We start from the raw sequence: 17,642 nt of genomic DNA on the forward strand, positions 1-17,642 counted from the left end.
CTGTACACCGGCGGGGGGGTGGACACGCCCAAAAATAAGCCCTCATGTTTATATTGGGGCCCAAAAGAAAATGAGACCTGGTCTTATTTTTGAGGAAACATGAGTACTGAACTCTAGGAATAGAGGGATTTTCCTTAATTTGCTATGTAGAGGCCTTGGAAGAGTGATTTTTCTGTTCTGTGTTAGATATTCCAAAACAAAAATAATGTAGGTAATGGATAGAAATAAAGTATTATATATTATTTAGCTACCCTCTTTTAATGTTGATTGGACTGAAGTGCTTTTGGACTTGGAAGTGAAAAGGGTTAGTAGTAATTTATTCATATAAGTTTGAATTTCAAGCAAGTTATTTTAAACAGACTGGACTCACACCTCTCATGGAAGCTGCATCAGGAGGTTATGCAGAAGTTGGAAGAGTTCTTCTTGATAAAGGAGCAGATGTCAATGCTCCTCCTGTGCCTTCTTCAAGAGACACTGCTTTAACTATTGCTGCAGATAAAGGCCACTACAAGTTTTGTGAGCTCCTGATTAATCGGTATAGTATTTTCTGTTATATTAGAATTGTACAACTTGAACTACATGCAGTTTCCCCAACCAGTCTGATCTGGCCCTGCTCTTCCCTTCCTTCTACTGCTTAACTTCAGTGGCAAATTTGCATTTCTTTGTGTGTCCTCCCCCATGCTTTCTATCCTTGCCCTCATACGTTTGTCATTATTGCTGTTGCCTTTCTAGGTTTTGCCCTTTAATTTGTGTGTCAGAGAACCCTTACACCTTGGCCAAAGCAAAACGTTTTTCAGCAAGTATGTTCTTTGCCACCATTGGCCAAAAAATCATTTGTATAGGGCAAAATGCAAACAGATTTCTTTTTGTTTAGAAGTGAGTCCTTTTATAATAACGAAATTTGTGAAATTTGCCTCAGCTGGCCTATATTTGTTTGTTTCTGTGTTGTTGAAACTATTGGCCCTTCCCATTTAAGACCATTTCCCAGGTTTTTGTTTTCAATGTAATTTGTTTAGTGGCTGTTTGTTTTTTTCAAAGGTACAATGCATGCTAGATACTTTATTCCTCCTTCATTTATTCCATCTTTATTGACCTGCCTTATCTCCTCATTGAAGTGATTGATCATTTTAAGGAATTTCCCCTTGCCCAATTTAATTTAAAACTGAGAGATGGTAGAAGAAGGGAAAATCAGTTTTCGCACTTCAGACTAATGATCTCAAGTTAGGAAGTTGGGAACTGCTAAGTAGAGAAAATAAGCTAAATATTACCCATTCACAGTTTCAAATCCACAATAATTTTCCATTGTGGATATACAGAGTTCTAGAATCCTTTTTACTAAATAAGTTTTATAACTAAATGGGGATACTGAGAATTTTATTATAGGGAGATTGTAGGAGAAGTGGGTTATTCTCATAAATTAAATTTTCATTAAATCATACTCTTCATTCATTAATTTCACTTCCATAATCCCAGATCTAAATAATTTATCATAATTTACTTTTCATTTACATTCTAATATCCTAGTACTTTTTGAAGTATAGCTTAGAGACAAATCTGAATTATTATTTGTATCTTGCCTTTATTATTTTTACAAATAACTCAAGGTAACAAATATATTCAACACACCTTCATCCTTCTATTTTTTTCTACACCAACAACTATGTGAGATGGGTTGGGTTGGGCTGAGACAGAGTCACTGGCCTAAAGCCAGGATTTGAACTCACTATCTCCCACTTTCTAACCTGATGCCTTACCCATTAGACCAAACATGTGAAATATTCATTTCTAGTTTTCTCTTGTGGCATGTATATGTTAATAATTAAAAGCAATATGAAATTGTTAACTAGGTGCCATTGTTGTTTTTTGCAAGTAAAATTTAATTTCAACTGGTATCTGAATTATTTAATCTAATAAAATCTGATATCCTTTTAGGGGAGCACATATTGATGTTCGCAATAAGAAAGGAAACACACCACTCTGGTTGGCAGCAAATGGTGGTCACCTTGATGTAGTGCAGCTACTTGTGCAGGCAGGAGCTGATGTGGATGCTGCAGATAATCGGAAAATCACACCCCTTATGTCTGCATTTCGCAAGGTAATTTTATTTGATGGTTTTGAGATTGGAATATTTGGAATTGAGGCGAGCTGCAAATATTTGAATTATGGAATCTTAATTGCTCTTACACACTTCTTTTTAGGTCATTGCATACATTTTATTTCATATCTGATTGATTGTTAAATGTACAAGTAATCCTCAACATAAAACCACAATTGTGCCCAAAATTTCTGTCACTAAGCCAGATAGTTGTTAAGTTAGTTTTGCCCCATTTTATGACCTTTCTTGCCACAATTAGTAAGTGAATCACCGCAGTGGATAATTTAGTAACAAGGTTGTTAAGTGACTCTGACTTCCTCATTGACTTTGCTTGTCAGAAGTTCGCAAAAGGTGATCATATGATCCCAGGACATTGCATAAATATAAACCAGTTTATATGAACCAGTTGCCAAGCATCCAAATTTTGATTGCATGACCATGAGAATATTGCAACAATAATAAGTTCTTAGATACTTTGTCCATATTTATTCGGAAGGGGGAGAGGAGGAGGAGGAGAAAAGAAGAGGAGGGGAAGGGGAAAAAGGAGGAGAAGGATTGTGAAAGAAGAAATCAACAGTTGTACCAATAGTAATAGGAATCTTTGGAGCAATACCCCAGAGGTTGCCTAGATACATAGAAATTTAAAACTTCTTAGACCTGAATATTCTGACTGGAAAAAACTGCCTTACTTGGATATGCCTGCCCACTCAGTTGTTACCTTAGGAGCTCTTAGGTTCTTGGTTAGAACTTGAACTGTTAAATTGAATTGAAGAGTAAATCTTAAATAATAATAAATCTCCTCAAAGTTTTAATCAGGACTTTCCCCGAAATCAAAAGCTCTCCTATAAATTGAAACACACCTCTTACCATTTGTTTCCCAGTTAAATGTAATGTCCATTCCCCAATCTCCATCAGTCTTATTGAAAGAATCCATTTCATCAGTCATCAGTTCTGCTAACTTTGAGTCTTTAAGATCTATAGCGTCTTCAGTTATCTCCAAGCAACCTGCCTTCAAACCAGACTCCTGCTTCGGGTATGGAAGCAACAAATTAAGTTCCAATCCATCCTATCATAAACTTGGATTCGACAGTTGCTTCCATCTGAGTATCATCTTTACAATTGATTAAAACCATTGTTGCATTACTAAGCTTTTTGACTAAAATTTCAAATAGGTCTTGTAAATTGAAAAGCATTTTGTTTTCAAGGCTTCCCCAAATATTTTGTCTTTAAGATAATTTATTGTTTCCATTTTGTTTTAGTTCAAGATTCTTCTGTATTAAACTTCTATAGCCAATCATAAACAATTTTCAGATACAGGGGAGATACTATAGCAAAAGAGCTCAAATACCATTGAAAAGATCTCCCTGTAATAAAAAGATACAAGGAAAAATCAAAAATTAAAAGATTTACTTTTAGAAGTAAATAACATACAAAATCCCTGTAGTGAAAGTTCAATAGAAACACAAATCATTGCCAATCCCTGTCGCTACCCAGAAAAATAGCATTGCTTCCATGCTAACAGAGCAAAACTAAAATGATTTATGACAGTTATCAAGCATTAAGAGAAAGCACAGGAAATTCATTTAAAACACGGCAAGGGGTTAGAATAATACAGTATTCAATTCAGAGTAGAGCTAGAAAGGACATTGGAGGTCTTCTAGTGTAAACCCCTGATTAAGCAGGAGACCCTATACTTTGGACAAATGGCTGTCCAGTCACTTCTTCATCAGTGAAGAAGCACCCAAAACTTTTGTTCCACTGGTAAATTGTTCTCACTGTTAGGAAGTTTCTCCTTAATTCCAGGTTACTTGTCTCCTTGATTAGTTTCCATCCGTTGTTTCTTGTCTTGCCTTCTGGTGCTTTGGAAAATAAATTCTTTGTGGCAGCCCCTCCTATACTGGAACATTGCTATCAAGTCATTACTAGGACTTTTTTTTTCTATAGACTGGCCATATCCAGTTTCTGCAACCATTCTTCATGTGTTTTTGTCTCCAGGTCTTTAATCACCTTTGTTGCTCTTCTTACAAAGTTTCAATACTTCTTTTTTTAATGTGGTGACCAGAACTGGATGTAGTATTCCAAGTGTGGTCTTACTAAGACTACATTCAACCGGTATTTATAAATAATAAATTTATATCTGTTATTTAATACATTAAATCACACACCAATTAACATTTAAAAATAAAAGTAAAAAAATGTTAAATCATGCTGTTAAAACCAAGGCGGGTTTAAAAAACAGAAAGCTGAGAGGAAATGGTGCTCCTACCAAGAATTGCAATCAATTAAGATTCCTCATCAGGTAGGTCCACAGTCATCTAAGAGTCATTCCTAGTAGCTCCTATTTGATCCAGGGAATAATGGGCTGCAATCAAAGAAACTGCTTTTGCAGCAAAGTCAGCTGTCAACAGGAGAAAAAAACACTCCTGGCTGCTGAACAAACCAATTTGGGGAAGAATCCCACATTTGCTTGTCAGAAGATAGCAAAAGGACGTCCCATGACCCCACAATACAGCAACCGTTATAAATAGGAACCAGTTGCCAAGCATCTGAATTTTGATCACATGACCTGGGGATGTTGCAACAGTCATAAGTATGAAAAACAGTCATGTCACTTTTTTCAATGCCGTTGTAACTTCGAACAGTCACTAAACGAACTGTTGTAAGTTGAGGACAAAATAAATGCAACTGTGTAGCTGCAGATTTTCGAGCTATGTTGGTACTTTACTCCTAAGAGTATTGGGTGTTTGGATACCACCTTTGTTTTATTTCCCCAACCACTGCCTGGTAGCAGAGTGTATAGAGAGCGAATAACTACGTTTTAAGTTTACTTTATTGTCATTGCACCTCATACAACAAAATTAAATGCCTCTTAAATAAAAGTAATGTAAAAGTAGTCAGTCCTTGACTTACAACAGCTCATTTAGTTATAATGGCACTGGGGAAAAAAAGTGACTTATGACCGTACAACCATCACATCATCCCAATGGTGACGTGATTGAAATTCAGACACTATTATAATAAAGTGTGCAGAACATTCTATTTTGAGTTTGAACTTTAATAAAACATGCAAATTCATGTGCAAAATTGGTAGCTCAAGTGTGAAGCAGACTGATTCAAGATTTCCAGTATATTTCAAGCTCAAAATATTCTCAGAATATTTTAGTAGAGAATATTCATAGCTTAGTGTTGAGCTGTGGGGTCCTTAGTGTTCTCTGAGCTTGGTTGGTTTTTTTGCAGATATTTCATTATCAGACTGTAGTGCAGGGGTATTAAACTCAAGGCCTGGGGGCCAGATCTGGCCAGCGGGGTGCTTAGATCTGGCCTGCGGGGCCACCCTGGAAATCACAAAGGACTGGCCTGCAGTGCCTCTTCCAGTGAAAACGGAACTCCGTTTTCGCTGGCAGAGTATTGTAAGAGGCTGGTGCAGCCCGTTTTCTCTGGCAGAGCACTCAGGCCACCACAGGCACCCCTAACATGAATGACATCGAGCTGCCCCCCCAGCCCCCCCCCCCCACGTCTTAACACAACCCTGATGCAGCCCTCAATGAAATCGAGCTTGACACTCCTGCTGTAGTGCATCAGAACAATCTTTCTCGGATATTTCATACTTTTCATTTGAAATGTTTTATATATTGTTTTTATTTTATATTTTTATTTCATTTCTTTGGATATGTTTAACTTGAATTGTACTATAGGTAGTGCTCTACTTATGACAACAACTGAGCCCAAAATTTCCATTGCTAAGCAAGTTAAACAAATTTTGTCCCATTTTACTATCTTTCTTGCTATAGTTGTTAAGTGGCTCACTGTAGTTGTTAAGTTAGTATCATGGTTACTAACTGCAACCGTCATAAATACATGCCAGTTGCCAAGTGTCCACATTTTGATCATGTAACCCTGGGATTTTGCAATGGTTGTAAGTGTGAAAAACAGTCATAAGCCCCTTTTTCAGTGCCATTGTAACTATAGAAGGTCACTAAACAAATGGTTTTAAGTTGAGGACTACTTGTATTTAGTTCTTGTAAGTGTTTATTGTACTTTATTCCAGGAGCTTTATTTAAATAAATAAATAAATAGTGATAGACAAGCTGTCTTTTGGAAAGTATTATGTGCCAGTGTGACCTTATTATTGAGAAAATCCTAATACATCTCTGGATCTTTCATTGAGAATGTTTGTTATAGCACATTATAGTATTATGTCCTGATAATCCAATTCTATATAATGTATGCAGATACTCTTAATTTTGCATAATTCTCCAGTTCTTTATCTATTCAAGTTTCTACACATGTAGAACAAGAGACTTTAGTTTTCTATAAAGCTGATATGTTACTCTTGCAGAAAAAAAGTACTCAAAATAAAAGAAATATATTAAATTGGCACAATCTAGTATGATATAAGTGTTACAGAAAAACTCCTTCCAATTTCATATAATTAAACCATTCTTTTTTAGGGTCATGTGAGAGTAGTTCAATTTTTGGTGAAAGAGGTTAACCAGTTTCCTTCGGATATTGAATGCATGAGGTACATAGCAACTATAGCAGACAAGGTGAGTGCCAAGAAGCTAGTAATTGTACTGAGATAACTTGAGACTTCACTTGTAAAATATGCGTTTTTTGTAGTAATATTACTCATTGCTGCTATCATTTAGCTAAGATAAAAAAATAAAATCTGTTTCAAATGAAATAATAGAAGAACAGAGTTGGAAGGGACCCTGGAAGTCTTCTAGTCCAGAGGTCACCAACTGGTGGTCCATGGGCCACTGGTGGTCCGCGAGAAAATTTTGGTGGTCCACAGTGCACCCAGGTGGAGGAACTGCTATGGGATGACCAATGGGCCAGTTCTGTGACTAGAGCTCTGGAATATGGGACCGGCCAGGCAGCTCGTGGTGGGGCTGGAAATCTCCGCCGTAGAGGCAGGTACGTGCAACTTGCAACTTTGAAGGTGATGAACGTGCAAGGAGTAGGGCAGCCCTCGCTCGCCGGAACAAGGTAATGGTGGTGTTGCGGCAAGATGGGGTGGGGGTGCAGGCGGGCCAAAGTAACAGGTGTTAGCAACCTGCAGTTCTTTCGTCCCCCTGCTGTGGCTTCCTGTTGGACCACTAGCTGTCCCCGCCCCTCACCCTCCCAATCACTCCTTGCCTGGCCTGAGAAGGGAAGGGCGGGGGATGGAGATTCGCTCCATATTCCAGAGCAGGAGCAAAGCTTAATCTCTTGCTGGGTCTTGTGGAAGTTTCTTCTAGCCTTTGTTGGTGCTATATGTACCTTGGTCGCGCCGGAGAATCAGAATGAGAGAGAGAGAGAGAGAGAGAGAGAAATGAGAGACAGAGAAGAGAGAGATGAGAGGGGGGTGGAGATGAGAGAGGTGGGGGAGAGATGAGAGAGAGAGAGATAGACAGGAAAAAGAAAGAGAGACAGATGAGGAGACAGAAGAGAGAGAAAGAGGGAGATACTGAGAGAGAGGGAGAAAGATGAGAGAGGGAAAGAGAGATGAGAGATCCCGGTGTTTTTTGTTTTTTTTCTGTGGGAAACGGGTCCAAATGGCTCTTTTGAGCGTCTAAGGTTGCAGAAACAGGCAGCCAAGCTAAGTGCCTGAAGGACCCCATCCCATCACTGGGAGTCCAGGCGCTTCAGCGACTGGCGCGCTGGATTCATATTAGTGGTCTGCAGGATTTTAAAATTATGAATTTAGTGGTGCCTGAGGTCCGAAAGGTTGGTGACCCCTGTTCTAGTCCAACCCCTACTCAAGCAGGAGATCCTATACCATTCCAGACAAATGGCTGTTCAGTCTCTTCTTAAAAACCTCCAGCGATGGAGCATCCACACTGAAGGCAAGCCATTCCATTGATTAATTGTTCTCACAGGAAATTTGTCCTTATTTCTAGGTTGGTTTTTCTTGATTAGTTTCCACTCATTGCTTCTTTTTCTGCCATCAGGTGCTTTGGAGAATAGGTTGACCCCCACTCCTTTGTAGCAGCCCTTTAGATATTGGAACACTGTTATCATGTCTCCCCTTATTCTTCTTTTCATTAAATAAGACTCATCCAATTCCTTCAAGCATTCTTCATATGTCTTAGTCTCCAGTCCCCTACTTTTCTGCATTTTTTCTAGAGTCTCAACCTCTTTTTTATATTATGGCAACCAAAACTGGATGCAATGTTCCAAATGTGCTCTTAAGCTGGTATTATCACCTCACATGATCTTGATTCTATAGCTCTTTTATTGCAGCCTAGGACTGTTTGGCAGCTGCAATACACTGCTGGTTTATATTTAAATGATTATCCACTAGGACTCCAGATCCTTCTTACAATTACTGCTATTGAGCCAGGTACCGGCTATTCTATGCCTGTGCATTTGGTTTTTCTTGCCTAAGTGTAGAACTTTACTTTTCTCACCAGTATTCTTATCTCCTATGAGGGACTGCCACAAAGAAGAGGGGGTCAACCAGGGGTGAAATCTAAAAATTTTCCATACCGGTTCTGTGGGCACGGCTTAATTGGTGGGCATGGCTTGGTGGTCAGATGACTGGGTGGGCGTGGCCAATAACAATAAATAACAAAAATAATTAACAAAGTATAAAAAACAATAAGAGGTACCAAAAATCAACTTTCACACTTTACACACACACAACACAACACAACTGACTCACACACAATGTAAAAGCAGCTGCACTTCACACTTCACACAGCCACGAAAAGCTCAAAAACCAACTTTCACACTTTACACACACACAGCTCACACACACACACACACACACACACACACACACACACAAAATGCCACATACAGCTTTCTGAGATTTTGTGTGTTTGTGTAGTTAGAGTGAAACACTACAGAAACACACCAATTCTCAGAAAGCTGCACAAATATTTTATGTTATTATTTTATTTTATTTTATTATGGACTTCAAATCCCAGAGTTCCTCAGCCAGCAAAGCCAGCCAGTTGATCACCGAGGAAATAGATTAGCTAAGCAATTGATTCTGTCTGGCTGAAACGGAAACTGCTTTCGGGCTGTGGCCATGCGTTCATCAGTAATCAGGTAAGTGCCTTAGAATCTCTACTCATACTTGTAGAAAACATGTTTTCTACAAATAAGAGTACACGTAAGGTTCTGCTGATGAGGAACTCAGGTGAGATCGCCAGAGGAGACTTTAATTTTATTTTATTTTAAGTTTAAAGTCTGCCGATCTCAGCTGAGGGGCGGGATCCTCAAAGGCTTTTTTTTACTTTTAAAGGCATGTTTTGGCTGAAGCAAAACCGGCTTTTAAAAGTAAAAAAAAAAACCTCTGCAGATAGTGGGGCTCAGCAGAGGCAGGGGGGCGGGGCCAGGGATTTTTGCTACCAGTCCTCCGAACGAGCAGCCGCCATTGCTACTGGATCGCGCGAGCCGGTCCGATCCGGGAGCATTTCACCCCTGGGGTCAACCTATTTGCCAAAGCACCAAAAGTCAGGACAAAAAGCAATGGATGGAACTAATCAAGGAGAGAAACAACCTAGAACTAAGGAGAAATTTCCTACGGGTGACAACAATTAACCAGTGGGAAGCTTACCTTTAGAAGTTGTGGATGTTCTATCACTGGACGTTTTCAAGAAGAGATTAGACAGTCATTTGTCCAGAATGGTACAGGGTCTCCTTTTGTGCAAGGCTTTGGACTAAAAGACCTCTAAGGTCCCTTCCAACTTTGTTATTCTGTTCTGTCCATATTCATTTTCTTGACAACAATACAGAATTTGTCATTTTCTTTTGAGGTATTAATTTGGCCTACAACTGTAGAATTGCCTGGTTTTCTCCTGTACTAGTACTGATCAGACCATAACCTGTTTAGTTTCTATAGTTGGACAACAAGAGCCATTTCCTGCACAAAATAGCTTGTTAATGTAATTAAATTTAATACCAACAGAGAAAAATTGCCCATAAAATATGTTCATAACGTTTATAGATTTTCTGTTTGCATACACCAAACATTCTTTCTCACAAACTGCTTTCACACACCAAACCAAATGTACACACTTAGATTTTCCTTTCTTCTAGGAGAACAACACAAAAGAAGGTGGGGAGGGGGAGATAGAGATTTCTGATAAGGGAGAATATAGTAGAGACTGTATATGTCATTGGAAGGGACTATTGAACTTAAGCTAATGAGTAATGAAGACCATTGTCAACACAATATAAATTAGCTAACAAAATTGTACATCATAGTAAGTTCTTAACTCTTATTATTAAAATCTATTCTGACTTGGTTTAATCTCATAAAAACTGATTTATAGATTCTATAAGTAGGTAAATCCAAATTTTAGATACAGTGTGAATAAAGTGTAATCTAAGAATAGTTTCCCATTTGAGTTGAAATCTATGAGTGATTTACTTTTAAGGTAGAAAGTTATATCAGACATCAAGGCATATTCCCACAGCTTGGTTAACTATTCTTCCATTGAAGGCATCGGAGAACCTTTTCAGTGCATGTAATTTTGCTGTAGCATATATAGAGCTAATTCAATATACTTTCGGGAGAATTGTGGATGCTCTCTTGTTGGAGGTTTTCGAGAAAAGATTTGAAAACATTTATCTGGGATGATAAAATGATTCCTGCCTGTACGTATGTATGTATGTTCCAGCATAACTCTGGAACGTCTCAAGCAATTTCAACCGAACTTGATACACAGATAACTTACCCTCTGGAAACAAATACTGTTGGGGGGGAGACACCCCTGGTGTGTGGGTGTGGGTGTGTTCCAACATCACTCTGGAACGTCTGGGCTGTTGAGAGCGAGTGCAGCATCCTAGAGCAGCAATTGTTTGTGATGTCAGTTCCTTAGCAGTTGCCTCTGGAAAAGGAGAGCAAGTGCAGTGTCCTAGAGCGGCAATTGTTTGTGATGTCAGTTCTTTTGCAGCTTTTTCTGGAAAGCCAGCTGTGACGTTCGCCGGGGAAGGGGGTAGTGCCTGATGTTCCCTTGTGTTGGCAGAAGGCACCCCCTGGTGGATTTGGGGCAAAGTGCCAGGATAGTACACAGGGCAGGAAAGAAGATCACATGGGAGAGGGAAGGGAAAGGGCAGGGATTATGGTCATGGGAGTAGGGGGAAGAAAGGCCCCTGTAATGGCCCCTCTCAACGGCTCCCTGGTGGGTGGGTGGGTGGGTGGGTGTGTTCCAGCATAACTCTGGAACGCCTCAAGCAATTTCAACCAAACTTGGCTCACAGATGACTTACTCCCTGGAAACAAGTACTATGGGGGTAAGACACCGCTAGCACTCCTAGCGGTGTGTGTGTGTGTTCCAGAATAATTCTGGAATGCCTCAAGCAATTTCAGGATTGGGATAAAGAAATACCTGGGCAATGCCGGATTGATATTTTATTGGGTTATTTATGTCTTATGATTTTAAATGGTTTTAAAAATTTTGGCCACATATTTCTTTTTAACTTCTTTTTTAATGTTTATACACTGTATTTTTACTAGGCTGTACACCGCCCTGAGTCCTTCGGGAGAAGGGCGGTATAAAAATTGAAATAAATAAATAAATTATCAGCTATGATTCTATAAAACTGAACAATGGGTAAAGATAGGTGCCTCAACAAAGCAAGAAGAAAAGAGAAACCTTATTTTAAAAGTTTAAGCTTTTAGATCAAAATAAACTTCATGATTTAATGGATACATCCATGCAGTTTTCTTTATAACAGTGTAGACATGTTTTGCCATTATCTTTCTCCACAATGCTTTCTGCATGTGATTTTGCTTATAGCTTTGTATATTCCTTTGTAGTTCCCCAGCTAAACATTCCTCAGGCAGAATAGCTTACTTCCAAGAGAAAAGTTAGTAAAGTGTTATCATTTTATTAGTTTTATTTAGCAGCTATCATTTATAACCTTTCTGGAAGGGCTTAATCATACATCCTCATCTGTAGTTTACACTGAATATTAACATTCCCTTTTACAGTACAAGAATGAATTCTGTTATCCCTTCCAGCAGGGGTGTCAAACTCAAGGCACGCGGGCTGCATCCTGCCTATGATGTGGTTGGATCCGGCCCTTGGGGCTGTTCTGGAAAATGGGGCTGGCCCATGTTGCTTTGGCCCAGCCCACCCCATCCCGGCGGGCGCGCATGCAAAAACAAAGCATCAGGCCTACCGTGTTTCCCCAAAAATATGACCTACTCAGAAAATAAGTCCTAGCTTGCTTTTTACACATGCGCCCAATATAAGTCCTACCCCCCCAAAATAAGCCCTAATTAAGACTCCGCCCACTCCAGGGTGCATAGGTAAAAATTAAACTAGGGTGGGGATGAGGGAGTGGAGCTGCCCTACTACTTACCTTTGGATAATTGCAGTCAGGCCTCACCTTGCCCCATTTCTTTTGCTGCAGCCGGCAAGGTTTTGCTGAAGGCCTCTGTAGCCGATAACAGTAGCTCCGGATTGATCAGGAGTCATTGTCGGATAGAGAGGCCTTTGCTGAAGTCCTTTCCTGAAGGCCTCAGGAGTCATTATCGGATAGAGAGGCCTTTGCTGAAGTCCTTTCCTGAAGGCCTCTGTAGCCAGTAGTTATCGGCTAGAGAGTGTTCTGACCTAGGCTTCCTTAGACAGTAAAAAGCACACAATTAATCCCAAAAACCCTCTTTTTATTTCAATGGCGGTGAGTTATTGTTCATTCACAACCCATAATGAGTCACAAACAATTGGTAAAGAGTCCAACAGAAGTCTGCCACAGTCCTTCAGGATAAGGCTGATAATCACCCACCTTTATCTCCCTTGACACACTGCCAAAGACCTAATTGGCAATTAGCTTTGTAAGGCCACACGGAGCACAGAATCAAAATGGATTTTCAGCATTTAAACCAACCAGAACGAACAACATTGTTTCCTGCAAAGGCTCACATGCCTCTGCTTCTCCTTTATGTCTTATGGAAGGGGCCAATCATTTCCAATCCTTACTCCTGAGTCATCCCTTTCGTTTTAACTGTTCTTGCCTTCTGGCAGCTCTGCGCATGCACGCACTGGGAACAGGCTCCTCCTGTTCCTCTACCTTGCTGATGCAGCACATAATCCCCAGATGGTCCTGGCCCCCTTTCTGCCTCTGATGCAAAGCCCTTGTCCGAGCCTTCCCCAGACTCCAGGACTGGCCCATGTTCCTCCCCAACTTCCTCACTGTCCGACTCTGCTGCCAGCTCTGCAGGCCGCCAACGGACCACAACAGAGAGGCCTTCAGGAAAGACTTGCTGGCTGCAGAAGAAATGGGCCGAGGTATACATGGATACAATTATCCAAAGCCGAAGAAGTTCCTGAAGGCCTCTGACAGCAAAAGGGAGGTCAGGGGTGATGCAGGCAAGTGAGGTGAGTCAGTGGACGACATCCCCACCCCCAAAAATAAAACCTTGTCCCTTTTTTGGTGGCAAAAAAAATACAAGACAGGGTCTTATTTAAGCCCAGCTTAACCCATTCCGGCAGGCACTCATGCAAAAATGAAGCATCAGGTGAGGCTTGGCACTGAGGGAAGAGGCCCAGCGAAGAGATGAAGAGGCTGTACATGCGCAGGCTAGGTGAAGAGGTAGGACGAGGCCAACAAGCTGCAGCTGTTGCCAGGCAGACTGGCCCACCCACCCCCTCTTTGCCTAGCCTCTGTACACACAGCCTCTTCATCTCTTTGCTGGGTCTCTCGTCTCAGTGCCCAGCCTCACCTGATGCTTCATTTTTGCATGAGTGCCTGCCATGTCTTTGCCATCTGGCCTGGTCTCTGTGCCATCCACTGTCGTCTCTTCACCCAGCCTTGCCCCATGGTGGCACCAGCAGTAGTCTTGAGGAGGAGGTAAGCGGATGCCTCCTTGAGGAAGCAGGGCTGGACTGGGCTGTGGGATCCCGATGCTCAAGATCTGGACTGGGGGCTGCCCTCTGCTGCCCAGGGCTCTGGCATGAAAGCACAAAGTGGAAGGCTCCTTCCACTTTGTACTTTCACTCCAGAGCCCTGGGCAGTGGTGGGATTCAGCCTGTTCGGGAAAACCGGTAGCTAATCTTTTGTGTAGTTCGGCAAACCAGCTGAATCATGCCATGCCCAGCCCTCCCCTCCCAGCCCCTTGTCATCTTGTGCGCAAACAAGTGACTAATTTGTGGCTCAAAAAGTTCCTCCCCAAGCCAATCCTCCACCTCATCTAGGACATGATTGCCTCCCCTTCCTTGCTTCCTGTCCTCCCAATATCATAAGCCAGCTCGTCTGCTCTCAGATGAAGATTCAGCTGAGCAACTCCAGAATTCTGAATTCTTGGCAAGTCACGAGGTCAGGAAGAGGAGGAGGGGTGTTGGTGGTAATGGCAGCATCACAGTTTAAGGGAAACAGTACAAGCAGCCAGGTAGGCAACAGCACCACTTCCTCGATTGAGAGCAGCATCTCCACTCCCCGTACCTGAGAGTCTGAATGGTCCATTTCAGCTGAGGAGGGAAAGTGAGGAACAGCACTGTGCTCCTTGTCCCTCAGCTCCAGCTGTGGAGCTTGTGACACAGGGCTCCAGGTACAACTGCTGCAGGAGAAGAAACCACACACTTGGGCTTCCTGCCTCCTTTCTTGTTCGCCCCACTTCCTCCAAGGGATGCACTTCTCCTGGGATTCTCTCCCCAAACCAGCGCTCACCCAAGCCTGCCACCACACTTGAGGCACCCATACCAAAGTAATGCCAGAGCGTGCCTGCGCAGGGAGCCCTCTCGAGTCCCATGTGGCTGCCGACTCCAGGTTGCCATGCACTCCTTAATCGAAGCTCTCCTGCCTTTTGTGCATGTCCTTCCCCAGCCTGAGGGGGATGGCGGTAGCCTTGTGAGTACAGCACAGGCTGGTCCCATTCCCGTCTCTGCCAGGTGGATTATTCTTGGCTGCCCACTTTGCCTCTGAGTCGCTCGCCTCTTAGGCTTTGCTCATGCTGGGGAAGAAGGCTTGCATAATGTAATGACAGCCGAGGGAAGGGGCTCTCCTCCTGCAGGGCCAGCCGTCAAAGGAAGTGCCCATCCACGCCCCTTGGGAAGCCAGGCCAGCGAGCGGCCAGGAGGCAAGGTGAGGTAAAAAAGCTAGGTATCTCCAGATATTTTGCTGATAAACTGATTCACATACAGAGCCCCTCCTTGTTCATTTTGTAACTTTAGCATTTCCCAACATTGTCAACTTTAAGCTTAGTAGGGAGAATTCTGGAAGTTGAAATCCACATAGCTTAAATTGACCAAGCTTGACAAGCTGCTCAAGAAATGATCAGCTCTATCTGTCTGTCTCTCTGGATTGGGGCTAACAAGCCATCTCAGCTCTAGTCACATGACGCTGGCCATGCCCAGTGAACGGTATCAAGATGGCCACACCCAACCAGTCGGCTACGCCCAGTGAGCGGTGGTCAAACTGGCCACGCTCACCCAGTCAGCCACAACCACCCATCTCCTCACCCACCCACCAAGGTCAACCATAGACTTGATGTGGCCCTCCATGAAATTGAGTTTGACACCCCGCCTTAGAGAGACCAGATGTATATGTATATGTATATGAAATATATATGAAATATATAGTACTCTTTTAGTTACTAAAGATAATTTTGTTTTTACCTGACTTTCAAAACTTTCACCTAATCCCTTCCCTTTTGAAGGGAGGAGGGGGGCATCAAACATTCATATCTATGATGAGTTATACATACCTCCTTCCAATTCTACACACTGTAAGCCGCCCTGAGTCTTCGGAGAAGGGCGGGATATAAATGTAAATTTTTAAAAAAAATTCTTCAAATTGTTGACATATTTCAGTGGCTCTAAATAGCTTATTTATTTGTAGAGTTAATGTTAATTGATTTGAATTAATTATTTGATTGTGGAATTGAGTTTAATGCAAGTGAATTATGAATATATTTTGAGTACTCTGTCTTACATTTCTGCAAAACATTTTTAATTGAAAAGGAATTGTTGAAAAAGTGTCATCAGTGTGTTGAAACCATTGTGAAGGCTAAGGACCAGCAAGCAGCTGAAGCAAATAAGAATGCAAGCATCCTGCTGAAAGAGCTAGATTTGGAAAAGGTGAGATATACAATTACATCATCTTTCTTAAATAACATTCTATTTACAGATAGTCCTTGAGTTATGACTGCTTACTTAATATGGTGTGAATTGAGCAGGGCAGGGCTTCGGGAGGCCAAAAATGGCTGTATTTGGTGTATAAGACGCATCATTTCCACCCTCTTTTAGGAGGGAAAAAAGTGCATCTTATATGCGGAAAAATACGGTAATTCTTGAAGGATTTCAACTCCATGCTTGCTTGCACTAAGATGAAAGTCTTCAGCAAGCAGTTCTTTCAGCCAGCCCCCAAAGATTTGAGGGAGCCAAAATGCAAGCAGGATTTTCAGTCACTGAGCAGAGAGGCAGCTCAGTAAAGTGAGCACAGGCAGCCTCAGGATGGATGGAGAATGGTCTGGAGGCCTTATGCAGGCTGTTTCAGTGTCTCTATTCAGGAGCTGAAAATCCTGCTGGGTTTTGGCAGGAAGGATTTTCATCTCCTCAGCGAAAAAGCAGGTAAGCCATGTGAGGTACATCAGGGAAGGAGGGGAGGTCCTGTGCAGGACATGTGCAAGTATATTTCCCCTCATGGGCTGAAAATCTGGCTTGAATTTCAGCACAGCGGATTTTTAGCTCCTAGATGGAGAGAGACAACGGATAGCCTATTCTGAGGTACTTGCTATGAACTCCGGTTAACAACCCCAAGGTTGCTTAATAACTGCAACCAGGAGTATCAATATGTTTGTTGAACAAAGCAGTCACATGACTTTTTGCTTAATGTCTGCTTTGCTCAATGAATTGTGGTCATTTTCCTGAATAGTGAAAAGCCATTATATTTTGATACCATAGATGCAATAGAAAATCTGAGACTGAATAATGTATTCTTTTTCTGTATGCTTTATTCAACAAAAGTTATATTCTGCACTAATAGCTACAATGTCTCTTAAAATTGTCCCTAACAAAGAAAATTGTTAGATGGTTAATATTTTATTCATATATCTTATTAATTTACATGCCACCTTGATCACAAAATGACTCTAGACGTGTTATACAATATAATAAAAAAAAGACAAAAGAACAAACTTAACAATAGAGTACATGGCATTTATTGGGAAAGTATAATTAAATTTAAATTTTATAATGAATTTTTAATGGTTTTAGTTTTATATGTTCCAAAGTTTTAGGCCAATTATGTAATAAGTTTTTTAATTCGTATTTTAATTGTATATTGCACTGTTTGTTTTACCTTGGCTGTACACCGCCCTGAGTCTTTCGGGAGAAGGGCGGTATAAAAATCGAATTAATAATAATAATAATAATAATAATAATAATAATAATAATAATAATAATAATAATAATAATAATAATAATAAAAATATTCCGAACCTAGACATGAAGAAATATAAGAACTAAGACAGCATATATTATCAGTACCTTGATGGACTTTTATGAATGTCCAGCAATCAAAATTTTAAGCTGTAATTTTTTTGTTACTAAAAAAAGTAAGTGTGTAATTGAACAAATTTAACTTAAAATTTTTAAGCAAAACTTGA

General features: G+C 41.0%; 1 protein-coding gene across 5 annotated transcripts in view; it reads left to right on the forward strand.

Annotated features, from left to right (window-relative positions):
- ANKHD1 (ankyrin repeat and KH domain containing 1) overlaps positions 1-17,642 on the forward strand; it is a 159,810-nt gene that overhangs the window by 103,334 nt on the left and 38,834 nt on the right. For all 5 annotated transcript variants that reach the window (XM_058178201.1, XM_058178204.1, XM_058178202.1 and 2 more), the window contains 4 exons: positions 360-535; positions 1,933-2,095; positions 6,547-6,642; positions 15,997-16,113. In XM_058178201.1, the coding sequence (XP_058034184.1) occupies positions 360-535; positions 1,933-2,095; positions 6,547-6,642; positions 15,997-16,113 (552 nt within the window). The remainder of the gene's footprint in view (positions 1-359; positions 536-1,932; positions 2,096-6,546; positions 6,643-15,996; positions 16,114-17,642) is intronic.

Source organism: Ahaetulla prasina, chromosome 3, assembly GCF_028640845.1.
Source record: "Ahaetulla prasina isolate Xishuangbanna chromosome 3, ASM2864084v1, whole genome shotgun sequence".
NCBI classification, from domain to species: Eukaryota; Metazoa; Chordata; class Lepidosauria; order Squamata; family Colubridae; genus Ahaetulla; species Ahaetulla prasina.